Source organism: Panthera uncia, chromosome D1 (assembly GCF_023721935.1).
Source record: "Panthera uncia isolate 11264 chromosome D1, Puncia_PCG_1.0, whole genome shotgun sequence".
NCBI classification, from domain to species: Eukaryota; Metazoa; Chordata; class Mammalia; order Carnivora; family Felidae; genus Panthera; species Panthera uncia.
The window spans coordinates 37471485-37490488 of NC_064808.1; the positions used below are offsets into that span (position 1 = coordinate 37471485).

At 34.2% G+C, this 19004-nt stretch overlaps 1 protein-coding gene across 1 annotated transcript in view; it reads right to left on the reverse strand.

Annotated features, from left to right (window-relative positions):
- The window catches only part of PRMT3 (protein arginine methyltransferase 3), a 134573-nt gene that overhangs the window by 38383 nt on the left and 77186 nt on the right, over positions 1–19004 (reverse strand). The window contains exons 12-13 of the mRNA XM_049649320.1: positions 7328–7515; positions 5282–5368 (exon numbers count right to left, since the gene is read on the reverse strand). Coding sequence (XP_049505277.1) covers positions 5282–5368; positions 7328–7515 — 275 coding nt within the window. The remainder of the gene's footprint in view (positions 1–5281; positions 5369–7327; positions 7516–19004) is intronic.

The window sequence follows — 19004 nt, forward strand, 5'->3', positions numbered from 1 at the left end:
ACATATCAATCTTTACATGTCAAAGATTTATGTGAGTACGTAACCTGAAAAAATCATCCTAAATTTTTCATTTTTAAAGTAAACAACTCATTTGTATACAAAAGGCAGGATGAAAAGTCATTTAATGTATAACTAGGGTTATGAAAAAGGATGCTTGGCTGTAACTTTAAGGAGCTTATAAAGACAGATGCCAGTATAAATGCTGCTGGGATACGAGGGAGAGAATATTACACAATTACAAAAATGACATTAAAAATAAACTAGAACTCACAACATAAACCATATTAGTTCTAAATTGTATGGCCTTAAACCATTTGCTTTTGAACACTTACACACTTTCCATAAAATTATGGGCCTTATTGTTTATTTACTACAAGGTTAGGCAGGCTGCTATGATAGAAAGTCAGTTGCTAACTAAAGTTTATATCCCATCATAAAAGCAAAGGCAATGTGACCTAAACTGTCAATAATATCATGATACATAAAAAATGCTCAGAAAATTGCTATGTATGTGCTACTAGCATTCAGTGGAAAATTATCCTGTAACCAAGACCCAAGACATTGACATATGAATATTGTATCATGTTAAATTCCCCCCAAAACACAGAAACCGGTTTCTTAATGCAAAACACTACATTAAAACTGCTATCAAATTTCTTCTGTGGTATGTGTATGTGCCTGTGTGTGTTGGTGGTGAAGACCACAAAGAAAAGATGTTTTCTATTAAGGGTTCTAAGAAACTTGAGAAAGCCATCTAAAAACACTATCAGTCTACAGCACACATGCTTTTGAAATTAAATGCAAAGGGGGTGTTCTTAGCATCTTGTTAGTTTGAAAAATCCAATTTCCTCTAATATTTTAATTAGGCTACAATTTTGGAATCTCATTAGAAATACATGGTTATGCATTTATTTAAAATGGGCTTAACTACTCGGAGAGATCATTCATCTTACTTTCTAGCTATGCATTCAAGTTTTAAGCCCAAGAAAAGAAGTATGTATTACGTTTGAAGGTTTGTACTTAGCAGTATAAAACCAGATAAATTTTTCTTCATTCTATCTAAAAAAGCCACACCTCTTCCCTCCCCAAAGTAACTCTTTCCATCTTTTTTGCCAGGCATCGCTTTTCTTTAGTATTTTCACTAACTCTTCTTATAATATAAAGGAGAAACAAAGTTCCAATTAGGCACGCATCCTTTTTAATACCTTTGTTATGGATTATTCCCAAGTAACCAGGCGAATAATCTATCTATTCAAAAGTAGCCTTAGAGACTAAGCTTGCATAATAGCTCCAGATGGTTGGTAGCAAAAGAGTATAAGGAGCTGGCACCACCTCAAAGAACAGAAGATAGTTGGAGTAGATATGGATGGATAGTTGGGACTCTACAAATAATGAAAACGTAATAAAGGCACCACAGGCCACAAAACCTTACTCGTGCCAGGCTCGTGTTAGGATAAGCATGCTGGGAAGGCAGGAAAGTTCCCAAGAAATGTAGATGCTTGACCAAATAACGATACATTTATTCTGAAAGAGTGAAGAAAAAATTTCCGAAGATCTACTTTTTCTCTGCAGCAAAGAGGACGATGGGATATGTGACTTATTTTATCATATAAATCTGTCAGCCCTATCTCTGAGGAAGAGTGCATTTTGATCACACTCTCCTTCTCTCTCCCTTCCAAGAACTGCTAGACTACAGGCCGAGAATCACATTTTTCATATCTGTTTTATATGCAACACGGTTCAGATTTTACAGATCTGTTTCAAATGCAACATGCTACCTGGAATGCTTCCACATCTGGAATATCTCATTCCTAAGTTTCTTTATGTTCTTTAATAGTTTGTACAGTCCCACCAAGGTGGTCTTCTGGGGTCAAGATATTTCAAAAGCAAAACATAGTGATTTATTTTTCTCCATCCATAAAATAGGAATATTAGTACCCACCTCAAATGGTTATTAAGAAGACCAAATGAAATAATGTTTTTAAAGTGATTAGCACATTGCCTGACATGCGAGTGAGTGTTCAAGGACTTAGACATTATCACCTAGACAGTTTATATTGACTAATTATTTGACAGAATAATCTCAGCAGGGTTAACACTGAGTAAGTACTAGAATTTATATGTTTGGTACCTGGCATGCATCTAATACATATCATTTGAAACTATACATTCCTCTCAAGGTGAATTACAAACTATGTTTTCAGCAGTGATCAGACATATACAAGTCCACTCCAATCTTCTGCCACTTTCTCATTTCCAGACTTTTACATTAAAATCATTCAGGCAAGTTGGAAATAAAAATATAAATCTAAAAGGTTCTTTACAGATATAAGAGAACAGTTTATTTTTTATTCATTTTTCTTATGGAACACTGTACAGGAACAAATGCAGCAAATACTTATTTGATATATTCCTTAATACAAAAGTTTTGATTCCAATCTTTGTGTTAAACAGACTTTACCAGCTTTTTTTCACGTTTTATTTCTATTTTACTCTTTTAAATATACAGAATAAAACAAAGATAATTAACAGATACATACAAGTTCTTCCAACATAAAGTTTCTTGTACTCTATGGCAAATAATAGGAATAGAAAATAATTCTATATATGCATTGTGAAACTCTTTCTGTAGCATTAACACTACTGCAGCTAAAACTACTTTCTAAGGCTTTTTAATTGCTAGGGTACAACATGACCTATGTGTAGCCAAACAGATATGTTGACTGAAGATCTGTAAGGAGGAACTGGACAGCATGAGTTGGGCCGGGGGCACAGGAACAAGGATGATAGTGAAGAGTTTTATTCACCTGGGATTGACAGTGGTGGCTACCACTTACTGAGTGGGCCAGGGGCACTAGGGCTTACAGGGCCTGAAGTGGCGAGGGCAGCTTTGTAGCAGGCTAATTCTCAGATGTGGTTTCAGAGTATTTTCTACTGAGGCACCTGGGTGGCTCAGTCGGTTAAGCATCTGGCTCTTGGTTTTGGCTCAGGTCATGATCTTACAGTGGTTCAGGAGTTCAAGCCCCTGTAACGAGCCCTGCTCTGGAGCCTACCTAGGATTTGCAAGATCTCCCTCTCTTGCCCTGCTTGTGCATGTGCACACGCTCTCTCTCTCTGTCTCTCAAAATAAATAAACATAAAAAAAGAGTATTTTCTAGAAGTTCAAAACACAGTCTATTCCTTTACCTCTTCCAATGTGTCTGAGAACGATGTTATTTAACTCTTTAGTAAATCCCCTTCTGCTTTAACGAGTGATTTGGACTTTGTTGTCTGAAACTAAGAACCCTGACCAATAACCCCAAAAATAGAGAACATTTTAAAAAACTCAATAAACTCATCTGTCTACCTAATGTTAAAAAATATGCACAACTGAAAACAGCTTTTGAGGTCTTCACTACAGTTTTACATTTGCTCTACTTTGATTCATGCAAAGGACACTGAAAGTAGATTTGAAATAATATTATTTAATAATATTGGTAATATGGCATTTTCTATCTAAGAATTCCTTTACAGATAGATCAAATGTCATTAATCTAGAGGTCTTTTTTTTTCTTTTTTTTAACTCTCACGGATCACTAACATCAAAACACAGGGTAAATCTAAGAGTTAAAGCCCTTAGCCTATAATTTCAATTGACCAAATCATTTTAGTTACTAAAACGGACAATTAGAAAATCTGAGAGAAATGAATGAGAAGAATGAAATTTTGTTTTTATCAGTTAAATGAATATAATGATTGCCCCAAATCATAAATCTGTAATCTAGATATTTACCTTTTAAAATTGTAAAACCAACTTTAACAAAAAGAATTCCTCAAAACATCAAAGCACACTGTTAAACTCATTTGGATGTAAAATAATTATTGGATCAAAATAAACTGAGACAATTTTTAAAAAGCCGTAAAATATTTTATGTGTCAATGGTTCAAAAAATCAGGTTTAAGAGTCAAAGTTAACATAACTATAATCTGTTACACACAGTTCCTAACTATACAGTTTTCAGTGAATTTTTGTTTTGACAGACAGAGAACGAGTGGGGGAGTGGCAGACAAAGAGGGAGACAGAGGATCCAAGGCAGGCTCTGCACTGACAGCAGAGAGCCCAATGTGGGGCTCGAACTCACGAGCCGTGAGGTCATGATCTGAGCTGAAGTTGGATGCTTAACTGACTAAGCCCCACAGGCGCCCCCAAAATTTTAATTTTGTATAGGTATGATTAATATTTCAAAACCTATATAATTTTTTAAATAATATATCAATATCGCCTATGTGAATTCACACTTCTTTTAACGTTTATTTATTTTTGAGACAGAGAGAGACACAGCATGAACGGGGGAGGGGCAGAGAGAGAGGGAGACACAGAATCGGAAGCAAGCTCCAGGCTCTGAGCCATCAGCCCAGAGCCCGACGCGGGGCTCGAACTCGCGGACCGCGAGATCATGACCTGAGCTGAAGTCGGACGCTTAACCGACTGAGCCACCCAGGCGCCCCGAATTCATACTTTTTTAAGTAAAGGCCCACATTTTATTAATATTCTGAGTCTCCTGGAAAAAACAAATACTGTTATCTTAGTATTAACATACATTTACAAATTATTTAAGAAAAATATTTATATATTTTAATAACCCTTCTGGCTACTTTTTAGGTGCTTCTACATAGATTAACTCATTAATCTGTTTAATTAGTTTTTAAGATAGAAATTATTACCATCTTTCTTAAAGCAGTTGATTAGTCTGAGGTATAGATTACTTAGGTAATTTAAATAAAGTAACAAACTAGTGAGTGGCAGAACCAAATGTGCATCCATATTTGTCTAACTTTTCTAATGCCCATACTTGTTCTGTTACACCATGATGCTTCTTTAAGGAAAGATAAATCATCAGTTTATTATGTCTCACACAGGAATATAAAATATTATACCAAATAAACGTATTTTACTTCCATCTACATGGAGTGTTAAAAGAGTTATTAAGAGTTGTATGACATGAACTTCTGTCTATGAAGATAAAGATGCGTGTTCTCAATTAGTTACATGAGAGGCAATAAAGAAGAGTCTATAAAAAAATCATTATGCAAACATGACTTTCTCCTCTGAACTAAACTAACTTTTTTGAAGTCTACTGACCTATCAAAACAGATCTGTTCAATAGCCTAACAAAGGCAAAGATAGACTGTCAAAGGCAATAGTCTTTTCCATTTATCACAAGTCTGGTAATTAATTCATTAGCCTGACAATCAACTGTACTGCTAGTGAAATTTGTGAGAGTAGAATGAAATAGCTTACCGTGCACATGGATGTCTTTGTAATTTTCAGGGTAAAATCCGAAGAAAACTCCAAAGCTGAGACAGAGGTTGTATGGCAATCTATTTGCTACCCGTTAAAAAAGAGTAGAGGGAAGAATTTACTAAAATCGTGAAAACAAAACCAAAAACAAACAGGTAAATATTACTTCTTTTTTATGCAAAAAGAATTACTGTAAACAGATGTTTTGCAAGGTTTAATCATTCAAACCTCACTTCTGGGATTGTTTGCAAATTTAAGGGCTACTAGCACTATCATTTAGTTAATTTTTATTTAAATCAAATTAGTATTTTTAGTTAGACTTCTTGTAAGAATACTATATATCAAATCATGGCTCTGATAGTTTTTCTAAGATACATTCAAATACTTTCAAATACAAATTTTTTCCTGTGCTCCAACTAAAATCATTTTGTATACAACCAGTGGTACACATTTGCTATAAATTATGCATGATAAGAGTCAACATTTTCATAGGAAATGCCAACTTGAAAACATATGGTAATGAAAAGGATAAGGTGTTTTAGAATTCTATTTTGTAATTGGATTTGAAGTTTGTTAGATATTAGGAAAAACGGTAACAGTTATAACCAACGAGCCAAACCAATTATGAAGGTTCCACTCAGGAAAAAAATGGCCAAAGAACCTCATGTTCCTGTTCTGCCCTAGTTCAAGCCCTTCTTCACTTGACTATGGGGAGCGGACGGAGACAAGCCAGGGCAGGGAAACCAGAAGGGATGCTGTGGAGGCCTGACTTGTCATGAGCAGATTATGACACAGCATACACCATGCACAGGACTATATACTTGAGGCATTACCCTCTTTAAGAGAGCTTCAGAAAATTTAAAAGAAGTTACAGTTTGGTTGCCTGTTACTTGTAGAGGACTGTGGAACAGGGAACAAAATATATTTACCTAAACAAATAAATGATTGATGTTTAAAAAACAAAGAGAAAGGGTATGTGTACCTTTTAAACACCTTTGTTTTCAGTCTAAAGACTTGTATTTCAACTATTTATTCATAGTAGTCTTTGGCATTAAACAGAGAGATCACTGGAGACAAAAATTAGCCCCTCCCCCTAACAACTCTCCTTTTTGCTGCTTAGCCTTGAGGCTGAGTTGGCTATAACTGTACATTCCTACCCTGAACCAAAAAATCCAAATAAATCTCTTACTATCAGCGTACCACAGCATTGAACAATCCTATAATCATTAGCCAGGCTATAGTTTTTTTTCTTAAAAGCTGAAAGCAATTTTAATCAGCTTGCTCTTGTTGAGAAACTTTACATGGTTATTACTCTATGCCAACTTTAAATATTTTACCTATTAAGAAAATTAACAAATATTTACTGAATATCCATTTTATGCAGAGAACAATTATTGATGCTATGAAAGTAACAGTGTGACTATGAAAAGCAGACAATGTTCTGAACCTAAAACTGAACTATATTCATTTATATCTAATTGAAGCAATATGACTTTTCACTGAAAATTTACTGTTTAACCCATGTAAATTTGACACAGCAAAATTCACAATAAAACTAGAGACTGACACTGTGAATAATAAGATTTTAAAACAGAAAAGGAATTAACCGAGAAATCTGAAGACAGTTGGACTTTAGTTTCATAGGCAAATTCACTGTTATTACTTAATCTGAAAAAGTGGAAGAAACTCACGTGAATGTGGGAAGTTAAACTGTATAGAATATATGATATGAATGAATAATCTGGCTGTAAATGAGAAACCAGAATAAGGCCAGGGAGGTGGTAATGAAGCAGAAATGACTTTTTGTCTGTAAGCCCCTCAGTATAAGGAATTTCAATACAAACAGAAGTGATCCCAAAGGCTGATATAATCAACTGGTAAATATTATAACCTCAAGGTACATTAGACTGATTAATATAGGAAGAATAATCATAGTTTTTAAGGTCCAAACATAATATCAATATATTAATTTCGAATACTGAACTCATAAATGGAAACTAATAAAAACGGCAAGTCTATTAAAATAAAATTGGTAAAAACACCTACCTTAATACTACAAGCATCGGAAATAATAGTCATTGGATCTAAAACTTCCACGACAGCTTCTGGAATAACTGCTTTCTTCATACAGGACATGTTGAAGCCATAAACATTATCCCAGAAAGCAATTCTGTCAGCATGTTTATTCATATCACTTACTGCCACAAGGCTAATAGTGCAAATATCAGGGTACACTGTAACAGATAAAATACCCAACAATTTACCATTATCTCCCTTTATGGCAAGATATACTTTAAAAGGCTAAGTATAAACACCAAAATCATCAGTATGAATTATTAGCAATTGATAACTAGCGGTGGGGTATTAACATAGGTGTAGATCAGGGAAAAGAACCAAGTTCCATCTTGTAATCTCTAAAAAAAATATTCTGTTATGGTAATGGCAAAATTAAAATAAGGTTCCTATTACAATAATTAAAACAAGATAGCAGAATTAAATAAACATGAAAAGAACAAATTTATTAACATTAAACTTACAATATGCCTACTTTAAAAAGATACTAAATCTTTATACATTACTCTGAAACATACAGAGACATCATTTAAAAATATATGGGACATGTAAAAAACATTATGATGGAATTTGACAGTTGTACAGAAGACCAGTTTATATTAACCTCTCTTATTTATTAAAAAAGGAAATATTTATGAGCATCAAGAATGTGCCAGATAAGTTATTCTAATTTATAGACTGTGGATCCATGTCCATGTCCCTACTATCAAGAAACTTATATTTAGACAATTTTGATAAATAAATGGACAATTATTCATGATGTAATAAATACTAAGAAAGGGGAAGTATAAGGTACTGGGGAAGCTCACAGCAAAAATAGTTAATTCATATTTGGCTATCGCAGGGGTGCAGGGATATTATGTAAAATAAGAACTGAAAACCACATAAGTTAGGAGTGGGGGTGGGAAGCAGTGTTCTAGGTACAGCAGGCAGTGTGCATATAGGGTCACAATTAATATATGCTCTAGTTTAAGAGAAAGAGATATAAGGCTACAAAGATAACAAGGGAGCAAAGAAAACATGGCTGGATAAACCATGTTAGTAAAATGGATTTTATCCTAAGAATAATGACAAGCCTGTGAAAAATTTTACATAGGGTAGCAACTTGAGCAGATGTTGGTTTTGGAAAAGCCAGATGGAATATAATGTGGGGAATGAATGGAGGTGCAAGATTAAGACAGAGACAGAATAAGAGATAGTTGTAATAGCCCAGGCGATCTGAAGTAAGAGTGACAACTGTGGGAATGGAAAGGGGTAGATACATACAGCTGACCCTTGAACAACAAGGGTTTGAACTGCGCGGATCCACTTCCACATGGTTTTTTTTTTTGATAAATACAGTATTGTAGTGTAAATGTGTTTTCTCTTTCTTATGATTTTATTAATAACATTTTCTTTTCTCTAGCTTATTTTATTGTAAGAATACAGTATATAATACACATATCACACAAAACACATGTTAATCGACTATATTATTGGCAAGGCTTCCATCAACAGTAGGCTATGAATAGTTAAGTTCTGGGGGAGTCAAAAGTTACACAGATTTTTGACTACACAGGGGGTGGGGCAGTTAATGCCCCTCACTCCAACATTGTTCAAGGGATCAATTGCATATTCAAGGGATATTTAGGAGGAAGAGCTCACAGGTTTTTAGTTTTAGCAGCTGGGCAGATTGTAGTAGTAACCATTAAATTAGTGAATAAATAAGGTCAGATTCAAGAGGAATATGAAAGTCCAACGCTATGGGACAAATGGGTAAAAGTATCCAATAAGCAATTGAATAGATGGGCCTGAAATTCAAGAGATGATCTGGGTTCAAGATATAAATTTGGGACCATCATCATATAAAGCGAAGTGTAAGTTATGCGAGCTCATGAGGTCATCTAGCGAGAGTACATGATACATACCAGAATTTAAGGTACGTATAGAAGAAAAGGAAACTGGTAATAAACAGCTGAGAAGCTGGGGCCACTGAAGTAGGAAGAAAACCAAGAGAGTAAGTGTTAAGAGAGGGGAGGGAAGAGAGTAATTCAGGAAGAAACTCTCTTCCAAGAGTTAAAAAGTCTGTATAACACCAAATTTAAAAAATAATATTGATTTGATTTTTTCTCTGATAAGTAAATAACAAAGTTAACTTTGTCCTTCAAGTAAGATTCAGGGGATTCATGAATTAAAATATAAATCAAATTTTCTTATATCAATAAACTGAAAGCAAGTACGTATGTACCAAAGAAATGCACAAAAATAATTTCATGATTATTAACCAGCCTTCGGATTTGAACAGCAGAGAAATAACCCTTCCCTTCCCCTAAATTTTGTTTCTATCCACAGACTTAGGAATTTATTATTCAATGACAGCAGCATTAAATTATCTTCCAAATAAAGCCCATGATAAGATCTGTTGGCATCAAAGCAACTGCTCCTTTCAAGCCTGACGTGAGACATCCAGACAAAATACTTGGTGCTATGTCACTGCGAAGTTTCTCAAGTCATCCGCAAGGGGGCATGGGAGTTAGATGTGACAGCTGACTGGGCTCGAGCTGACTGCTGTGTAAGGTGAGTTACTTCTACTCTCCTCCTTCACAGACATGGTGAGCCTCTTGACTGGGTTTAAATTCCTGATAATAAAAATTCTTCAAAGAATGTGACTTTTTGTTGAATATGCTGAACCAGTAAGACTATCAGCTACGTGGAAGTATGTTTACTTTCTCAAACCAGGTCCTTATATGAGAAACAATGAAGAGTTCAAATTTTACAGCAACTTTAGATATTTGGCAACTTCTTTAGATATCCTTTGGTGGACTTAATACGACAATCATACAAGTTTCCCACATTTTGCCCTGTAATTTTATACTTAAAGAGGAATATAATAAGGGCACAGATCAGGGATCAGCAAACATTTTCTATAAAGTAACTATTTCAGGTTCTGTGGGCCATATGGTCTTTGTTGAAACTATTCACCTCTGCTGCTATACTGTGAAAGCAGCCCCAGATAATATGTAAACAAACGAGCTTGGCTATGTTCCAATAAAACTTTATCTACAAAAACAGGCAGCAGGCCAGATATGGATACCACTGATATAGACGTGGGAGAAATGGATGAGGGAGGTCATTATCAGGGCCACCATATTGTAAACCTTCAGGGAGTGCCATTCACACTATAGTCTATGGGAAACTGAATAGCCTTTGGAGTCGTGCAGTGCACAGACATTCAAATTACTTACTACAGCCCACAGAGTTCTTCTATTTCAGATATTATTAAAATCTTAGTGAAAAAATTTAAAATATCATAAGTCTCTATATCAAGGCTGGCAAATTGTGGCTCATGGGTCAAATTCAACCCCTTGGCTGTTTTTGTAAACAGTTTAATGGAATAGTGCCACCCTCATTTATTGCCCTATGGTCTATGGCTACACTGTGTTCTAGTAGCAAAGTTGAGTAGTTGAGACAGTGACTGTATGGCTTACAAAGCTGAAAATATATTATCTGGCCTTTTGTAGAAAAGTTTGCTGTCCTCAGGCTCTGTATCAAGCAATAGGATATACTAGCAATACTACTCAGAAGTAAGGATAACTTTTTCATAAGGAAAAACTAGAATTTACCCCAATAAACTTGCAAATGTTTAAAAAATATTTTGGTACTAAGAAGAAGTAAAGAGAAATATGATTTTACTTTTTCTAGTATTGAGGTATATTTTTCAAGCTAATTATATTTCACAGAGGTACAGAAAAAATGTTTTTTGTATTTGTTAGCATTTGGAAATGAAATTATTTTTAATCTTTGTTAGTAAGAGCTATGAATATTCATAAAGGACCTGTAATCAATGTTATAGGTCAATCTAGTTCCATATCCACCTCCTCACAGCTGTCTAAAATTTTGGGCCACCTGCCAGAATCCTGACTAACCCTTTACCTTCACATCCTGACCCATTTGTCATTTGATTTTTGTCAGATAGAAGCATAATTGAATAATTACTCCTTCTTGTAGGTGAAATTAACAAAGTGCTGATTGGACAAAGCACCCTCTTACCAGACCATTTATAAATTCATGGCTTTGACATCTGTGTCCTTCTCGATTCACTGCCCAGAATTCATTTGTCACTAGAACAGCTCACATGGTGAACAGATAAAGATGGGAATCCTTTATCCCTTAGAAATGCCTCAAAAACTTTGGGACACTAAAGGATAAGACTGAGATGCGTAAAGAAACAATTCCTAGTAAGCACTGGCATCACTGCATATATATTAAAACCAGAGAGTAAAAAGGTTTAGAAGGATAATAAGTCAAAAATAAACTATTCTTTTTACAATATACATCAACAACATGGAGAAAGATTTTAGTAAACTAATGGTCAATGACAAAATGATTGATATCCATCAAGGGACGTATACTACTAAGTTACTAAATGAGCAAATATCCTGGAGTTGAGTAAGCTTAGAAATAAATTTCTAATTTATATAATATGGATATCTACATCCTAGCTTAGCTAGGCTAAAATGTAGCTGCAATATGCATTGAAAAATTATGTACTGAAAAAAGTAGAAAACGGTACTACTGTAGTATCACTGGACAAAAGAAAAGTAACTAATGTGAAAAACACAGATCTGAAGAGGAGGAAGTAGTGTATTATGGAAATACTAAAGGAAACCTCCAAACACTATGAACCATGGTCAGTGGCTGATTATGCTGAGATAAGCTATGTGAAAATCAAGTCTGAATAGTATGATGCCCAAATTCATTTTGAAACTTTTATAAGGTATAAACCTAACACTAACTTCATTTTACTAGCTATAGCTCATTTTACTATAAATCTACAGTTTACCAGATGTAACTCAGGAGAATTCACCTTTATTGAGCAACTACTTCATTTGAAGCATCTCATTTAGACTTTTGTCTGATTCTTTAAAGCTAGATCATAATCTTCATTTTACAGATAAGAAAAGTAAAGTTCCAAGGGGTAAAGTAATTTGCCCAAATTACTGGTCTTAATCAGCTAACTAGATAACAAGTCATCTGACAAAGGTGGGTCAATTTATGGTCTGACTGCAAGATCTATATGCTTTCCATTATGCATGATGCTACATTTTATGCTTTTCAAATGGAAGAAAGGGAAAGAGGAACCCTATTTTCCTTAGGTAAATGGGTACTAGTTGGAAGAGAAAGAGGAAGGAGAAAGGAGTTGAGAAAGATTGGAGATTAATAAAATTTCAGGGCAAAGTGAAGAAAACAGAAACGTTCAGCTTTACTTATTCGAGCTGAGTTAAGGAAGGAGATCATGGGGCAAAAAGAAACACTAAAAAGGAAAGCAAACAAGTAGAAATGAGGGAACAGTGAATAAGCTGTACAGTTCAGCTTTCCACATACAGAAGGAAATATAAGGAAGATAAAGCAGCAAATCCGGACTTTGTAACAGAAGCAATTTCTTAATTTCTTATTAGCATAGGTTAGGTTTCCAATGCAAATTCCAATGCAAAACCTTCAAGACAGATCTATTGTGGACCAATATATATTTATGTATCTGCCACTCTATTTTGCTGCCCCCTTGTAAACTATTTGTGAAATTCTCTATGTTACAAGGCAGGGCCAGCTTTACCCTACAGAAGCTGAAAACGACAGAAGGTTGCTTTCCCTCTCTCCCTTGCAGGTTAGGCATGCACACATGACCTACGTCCACTAATGATAAGCACCTAAAGTTCTGGCTACTTTTCAGAGGCAGCAATGCCTTCTGTTGGTAAGATCAGCAATGTAATATGTCAGCTAGTGCCCAGTATCAGGGTAGTGGTATCACTTCTAAACCAGTCCTGTAACATAATTTTGGACATTACTCCTGGCTGCATAACCTTCCAGCCTGGTTTTCTAGTTCTCATAAAAACTTAGTAACCTACCCTACCTATCCTTTTAATAAAGTCCTTCCTTCTCTGTTGAATAGCCAGGGTAGATTTCTATTTCTTCCAACAATACCTTTGATTGATAGAAAGGAAAATGTATATTTTAAATAAATTTTTAAAACAAGACTTTCCTCCTACTTTTTGGTTCAAAAGCATCTGGATGTGGGGCCTGAACATCCATATTTTTAACAAAAAGACCCCAGTGACGGTGATGGTCTGTCAAGAAGAGAAAACAGTGAGTTTGGAACTGGCTGCCTTAGTAATTGCGCATCGTACTGGATGCAATCCTCAACTCCCTAATGTTGATAATTACAACTCAAAGATGTATATTCTGAAGAACCCCATAAGAAATGTGAATTTAGTCCTGTGAGGGGGAAAAATCTTTCATTTTGCTTGTAATAAAAGGAAATGAAAACATTTTTTCTAGTAATATGGAAGAAGATATCTCCTTTGATGAGCCCCTAACATTTCTATGCAACAATTATGATTTTACAAAACTATTACCAGTTTTGAGGAAGTTTCAAAGAAATGAATTATTTCTATGTGCTCCTATCAGACCACAATTTTAGTCTGACCCATTCCTGAGAATGTCAACCCTGATTAATGGTGAAGGTGGAGACTGGTAGGCTTCTGGGCTGAAATTTACGCTTTTTGTAATTAGTAAATACTGTGTGGGGAGGTTCTTTGAAAATAGGTAAATATTCCAATCTTAATCAAACTTTCAGATTATTTATTTATTTATATCTCAATAAACTTGTTTCCTATTTTATTCAAAGAGTTATGGCACCCACCCTGCCCCCCAAATTTAAGGTAGAAAGTATGGAATGGTAGAAGTAAAAAACTGTCTCTACTTGCAAACAACATGAATGGTCACATAGAAAAACTTAAGGAATTTATTAAACAACTACTAGAACTATCATGTAAACTTAGCAAGGTCATAGGATACAAGGTTAATAAACGAAAGTCAATTGTATTTTTATACTTGCGGTAGCCAACTGAAAAATGAAATTTTAAAAATTTCCACTTGTAAGAATGACAAAAAATTTTAAATACCTAAGAATAAACTTAACAGAAGATGTGCAAGATCTCTATATTGCAAATTAGAAAATATTGCCAAGAGAAATTAAAGACTTAGAAGAAACAAAAGGTATATTGTGTTTATGGTTTCAAAGATTCAACACTGTTAAGATGCTGATTATTCTCAAGTTGATCTATTCATTTAAGCCAATCCTACCACAATGCTAGCAATCTCTTTAAAATTGACAGACTGACAGATTCAAATTGATAAGATTCTAAAATTTAGTTTTAGGGGAGCCTGGGTGGTGCAGTTGGTTAAGCGTCCGACATTTAGTTTCAGTTCAGGTCATGATCTCACTCATGGTTTGTGAGCTTGAGCCCTGTGTTAGGCTCTGTGCTGACAGCATGGAGCCTTCCTGGGATTCTCTCTCTCCCTCTCTCTCTGCCCTTCCCCAGCTCGCTCTCTCTGTCTCTGTCTGTCTCTCTCTCAAAATAAATAAAAACTTTAAAAATATATATTAAAAATAAAATAAAATTTTTTAAACACACACACACACACACACACACACACACTACCACATTGCCAAAACGAATTACAGTAATTAAGATAGCATGCTAATTGGTGGAAAGAGAGACTTACAGATTAAATGAACAGAATACAAAAACATACCCACATATATATGGCCAATTAATTTTCTACAAAGATGCTAAGCAACTTATGGGAAAGGATAGTCATTTCAACAAAGAAATGACTAGAAAATATTAACATCCATCCTTACTGTGTATCATACAGAAAGATTATTTTGAAATGAATCATAGACCTAAACGTGAAAAGTTGTAACTTCAAGAAAAACACAGGAATATTCTATGCAAAAAGACAAAGATTTCTTATATTGGATATTTTTCTTAATATGACAAGAGACTGAGCACATGTTTAAAGGAGTCAACTGTATTTCCTTTTCTGGGAGCTGCCATTCAATTCTTTGCCCAACTTTTTTTTTTTTAATGTTTATTCATGTTTTGAGAGACAGAGACAGAGACAGAGCATGAGCAGGAGAGGGGCAGAGAGAGGAAGAAACAGAATCCAAAGCAGGCTCCAGGCTCTGAGCTTCTTGAACCCACGAACCGCAAGATCATGACCTGAGCCAAAGTTGGATGCTTAACCAAATGAGCCACCCATGTGTCCCTGCCCAACTTTCTATCCAGTCTGTGGTCAGACCAATTTTTTCAGTTTGTACCTTCTTTTGTAACTTTCCATATGGCATATGCTGCCACTTAGAAATTTATTTATTTAGATATAGCCAAATTTATCAATTTCTCTTTCAATACACGCATCTGAATGAAGTTCTTATTTAGAAAGCCTCTCTCCCCAAGTTTATAAAGAAATAATATGCCTATGTCTCCTAGTATTTTTATCCTTTCTTTTTTGCACTTAACCTTGACTCATTTAATATTTACAGTGTGTGACTTTTTGTGTAGATTTATTACTTTATAATTAATTGTGTGGATTAAACATTACTTTTTCATTTTTTCTTATTTTTTTTTTAACACAGAGGGCTACCCAACTCTCTCAACATAATTTACTACAGTAAACTATTTCCTTAATTATATGAGATGCCATATATTGCTGGATTTATACCAGGATTCTCAATTCTGTTCAACTTATCTGTCCATTCAAGAATGAAATAAGGGGCGCCTGGGTGGCTCAGTCAGTTGAGTGTCCGACTTCAGCTCAGGTCATGATCTCACGGTTCGTGAGTTCGAGCCCCGCGTTGGGCTCTGGGCTGATGGCTCAGAGCCTGGAGCCTGCTTCCGATTCTGTGTCTCCCTCTCTCTCTGCCCCTCCCCCATTCATGCTCTGTCTCTCTCTGTCTCAAAAATAAATAAACATTAAAAAAAATGAAATAAACACTGTTTTAATTATTGAGGCTTTGTAATATGTTTTATATTTGGTAGCACTAGTCTGCTAGTCTGGTACCCTTCTATCTCAGTTTTCTTGCCATTAAAAAGTTTAAAAAGCCTAATTAAAAAAGAAAAAAAACCCTGTATGTTGGAATTACCATTTTATAAAATTTATCCTATAAAAAATATCGAATACAGACAAAATTGAAAAAGCATAATTAACTCTCATGTACTTATTATCTGTCTTCAACAAATGTCAATGTTTTTGGATTACACATTTTAAATTAATTTTGGGAAAACTGATATCTTTATGGCACTTGTTCTCTTGTTCTCTCCTTCCAAGAATATGGTCTATCTTTCCACTTACTTATCTTCTTTCTGTCCTTTAGTAGTAATGCTGTTTGCATATAAATTTTGCTTATTTCTAATTATGTTATTTTGTAACTCAATAATGTACTAAATTTTTATTGTTATCATTTTTCAGTTGATTCACTTGAGGTGCCTACTTTGAATCACAGAATCTACAAATAATATTAGTTTTATCTCCCTTTTTATTTATCTTCTATGTTCTTTCTCTTTTCTAATAGCACCGACTAGTACCTCTGATAAAATACTAAGTAATGGTATAATATTAAGTAAATGGTATAATAGTGGCCATCCAAATCTTGTTTTGACTATAGGGCAAATGTTTTTAGTATCTCCCCATTAAACATGATGCAGGCTTTCAGTTGAAACAATCTACTTTATCATGTAAGCTAGGGTCCAACTATTCTTATTTTCTCATAGAAAAGACAAGAACGTAAATTGTATTTTGTCAAAAACCTTTTTAGTATCTATGAATATGGGCATGATTTTATGCCTTAGCTCTAAGCTTTATTCATATGATTGATTAGATAATATTTTGTTCCAGTTCCTGTTGTCTGGTATCAATACCGTGACTGCTACTTTCATTTTGGAGGGATTTGCTCACTGAATATCTTTTTTCATCCTTTTAACTTTTCCAAATGATCTTGTTTTAAGTGTGACTCTATAAAGCATACAGAATTAGGTTTTTTTTTTTTTTTTTGGTGATCCAATCTGAAGTTTTTTTTCTTTGAATAGGTCAGTTTAACCCTAATTTACATTTATTGATAGGACATTTTTTGTTGTTGTTGTTCATACTCCACCATTTTATGTTATCTTTTCTGTATCTTTAGTTTTTGTTTTGTTTTGTTTTTAAGTAGTTGACTACATGGTCTTTTTGACTTCTTCCTAAGTATTAGTTCTTCTATTTAAGAACTTCTGTGTTTTTGTTTTAGTACTAGCTAACTTTGTAATTACATTATAAAATACATTTTGTTGTCTATTTTCAACACTATTTAATCTCCTATCATGAGTAATCATAAAATTAGTATATTTCTTTATTCCTCCCCTTCCTTGTTTTCCATTATAATTTTTTTTTAATTAAAAGAGAGATGTATTGATAATACTAACAGCAAATACAGAGGTGGGCACAGAGTTAGTACACAGCTTTAATATGTTTTTTTGAAAAGTTAGAAATCAAAACATGTCATAATTCAATTGACCTGAAGGTGGGAAATGCCACTTCACTTTTTTCTTTTTAAACATCACTTTTATTAAGGTATAATTCACATGCAGTAATAAAACTCACTCTTTTTTGGCCTTTTTGGTGTATAGTTCTACGTGATTTGATAAATACAGTCACCACCACAATCAAGATATAGACAAAATCTATGGTCACAAACCTCAATGGTAAATTTTAATCAATAGTATTATTTTAACATTAACTTTGTAGTGCTAAATGTGCTTATAATTCTATTACTTGATTTGTCAGCTTTAAATGAGATTCAATGAATTCCTATCAAAGATAAAGCAACTCAAGTATATACACTTCCTCCCACCTGCCTTCTGCATTCTCTTTCCAATTTTTGTAAGATGCAGCATTTGACATTGTTAGAGTATAAAATATTTACATTCTTTGTAGTTATCCTAAAACACACATTTGTTTTTGTCTTAATTCTAATTGTAAAAATATGCATTGGTCACAGCAAATCATTTTCTCCCCCCCCCCAAGTTTTTATTTAAATTCCAGCTAGTTAACATACAATGCAATATTAGTTTCAGGTATAGAATTTGGTGATTCACCACTTATATAAAACACCTGGTGCTCATCACAAATGTCCTCCTTAATACCCATTACCTATTTAATGTATCTTCCTTCCCTCTGATAATAAATCATCTTTTTAAGTTTTCCTCTTCATCTATAAGTTGGTTGAATGCAAAACACTACAATTTCTGACATACAACTCGTGCTTACCAAATCTTAGCTAAAAACAGAAGTAGTCTTTAGTAAACCCATTTTCATTAACTTTATAAAACTATTTTTATTAATAGCAATAGCAGTAAATGAATACCTCCAAAGTACTACAGAATTTGCTTGTCAATGGCAATAACAGGGAGAATAAATACTCACTACTGGCTGACTGTGTTTTCTACTCCATACCATTATATATATAGTGAGACATACACTGAACCTAAAGTCATGTAAAAATAAACCGTGGTTCCTTTATGCTTATATGAAATTTTAATATTTTCCCTCTCTCATAATTCAATAACTCTTTCCAAAGTCTTTGCACTACTAATTGCTTAGTAAATCTTTCCTTCAGAAAAATGTAAAGAAAACTTTCCTTGCAACAGAAGAACAAGCACAATACATGACTGGTGATATTCAGGAAGGCACACTCAAACACAAAACACGCTAAATAGGCTACCTCATGTTACTCATTTCTGACTTTTCCTTCTTTTCTCTTAATTCTGTTAACAAGCAACATTCACTAGCACTG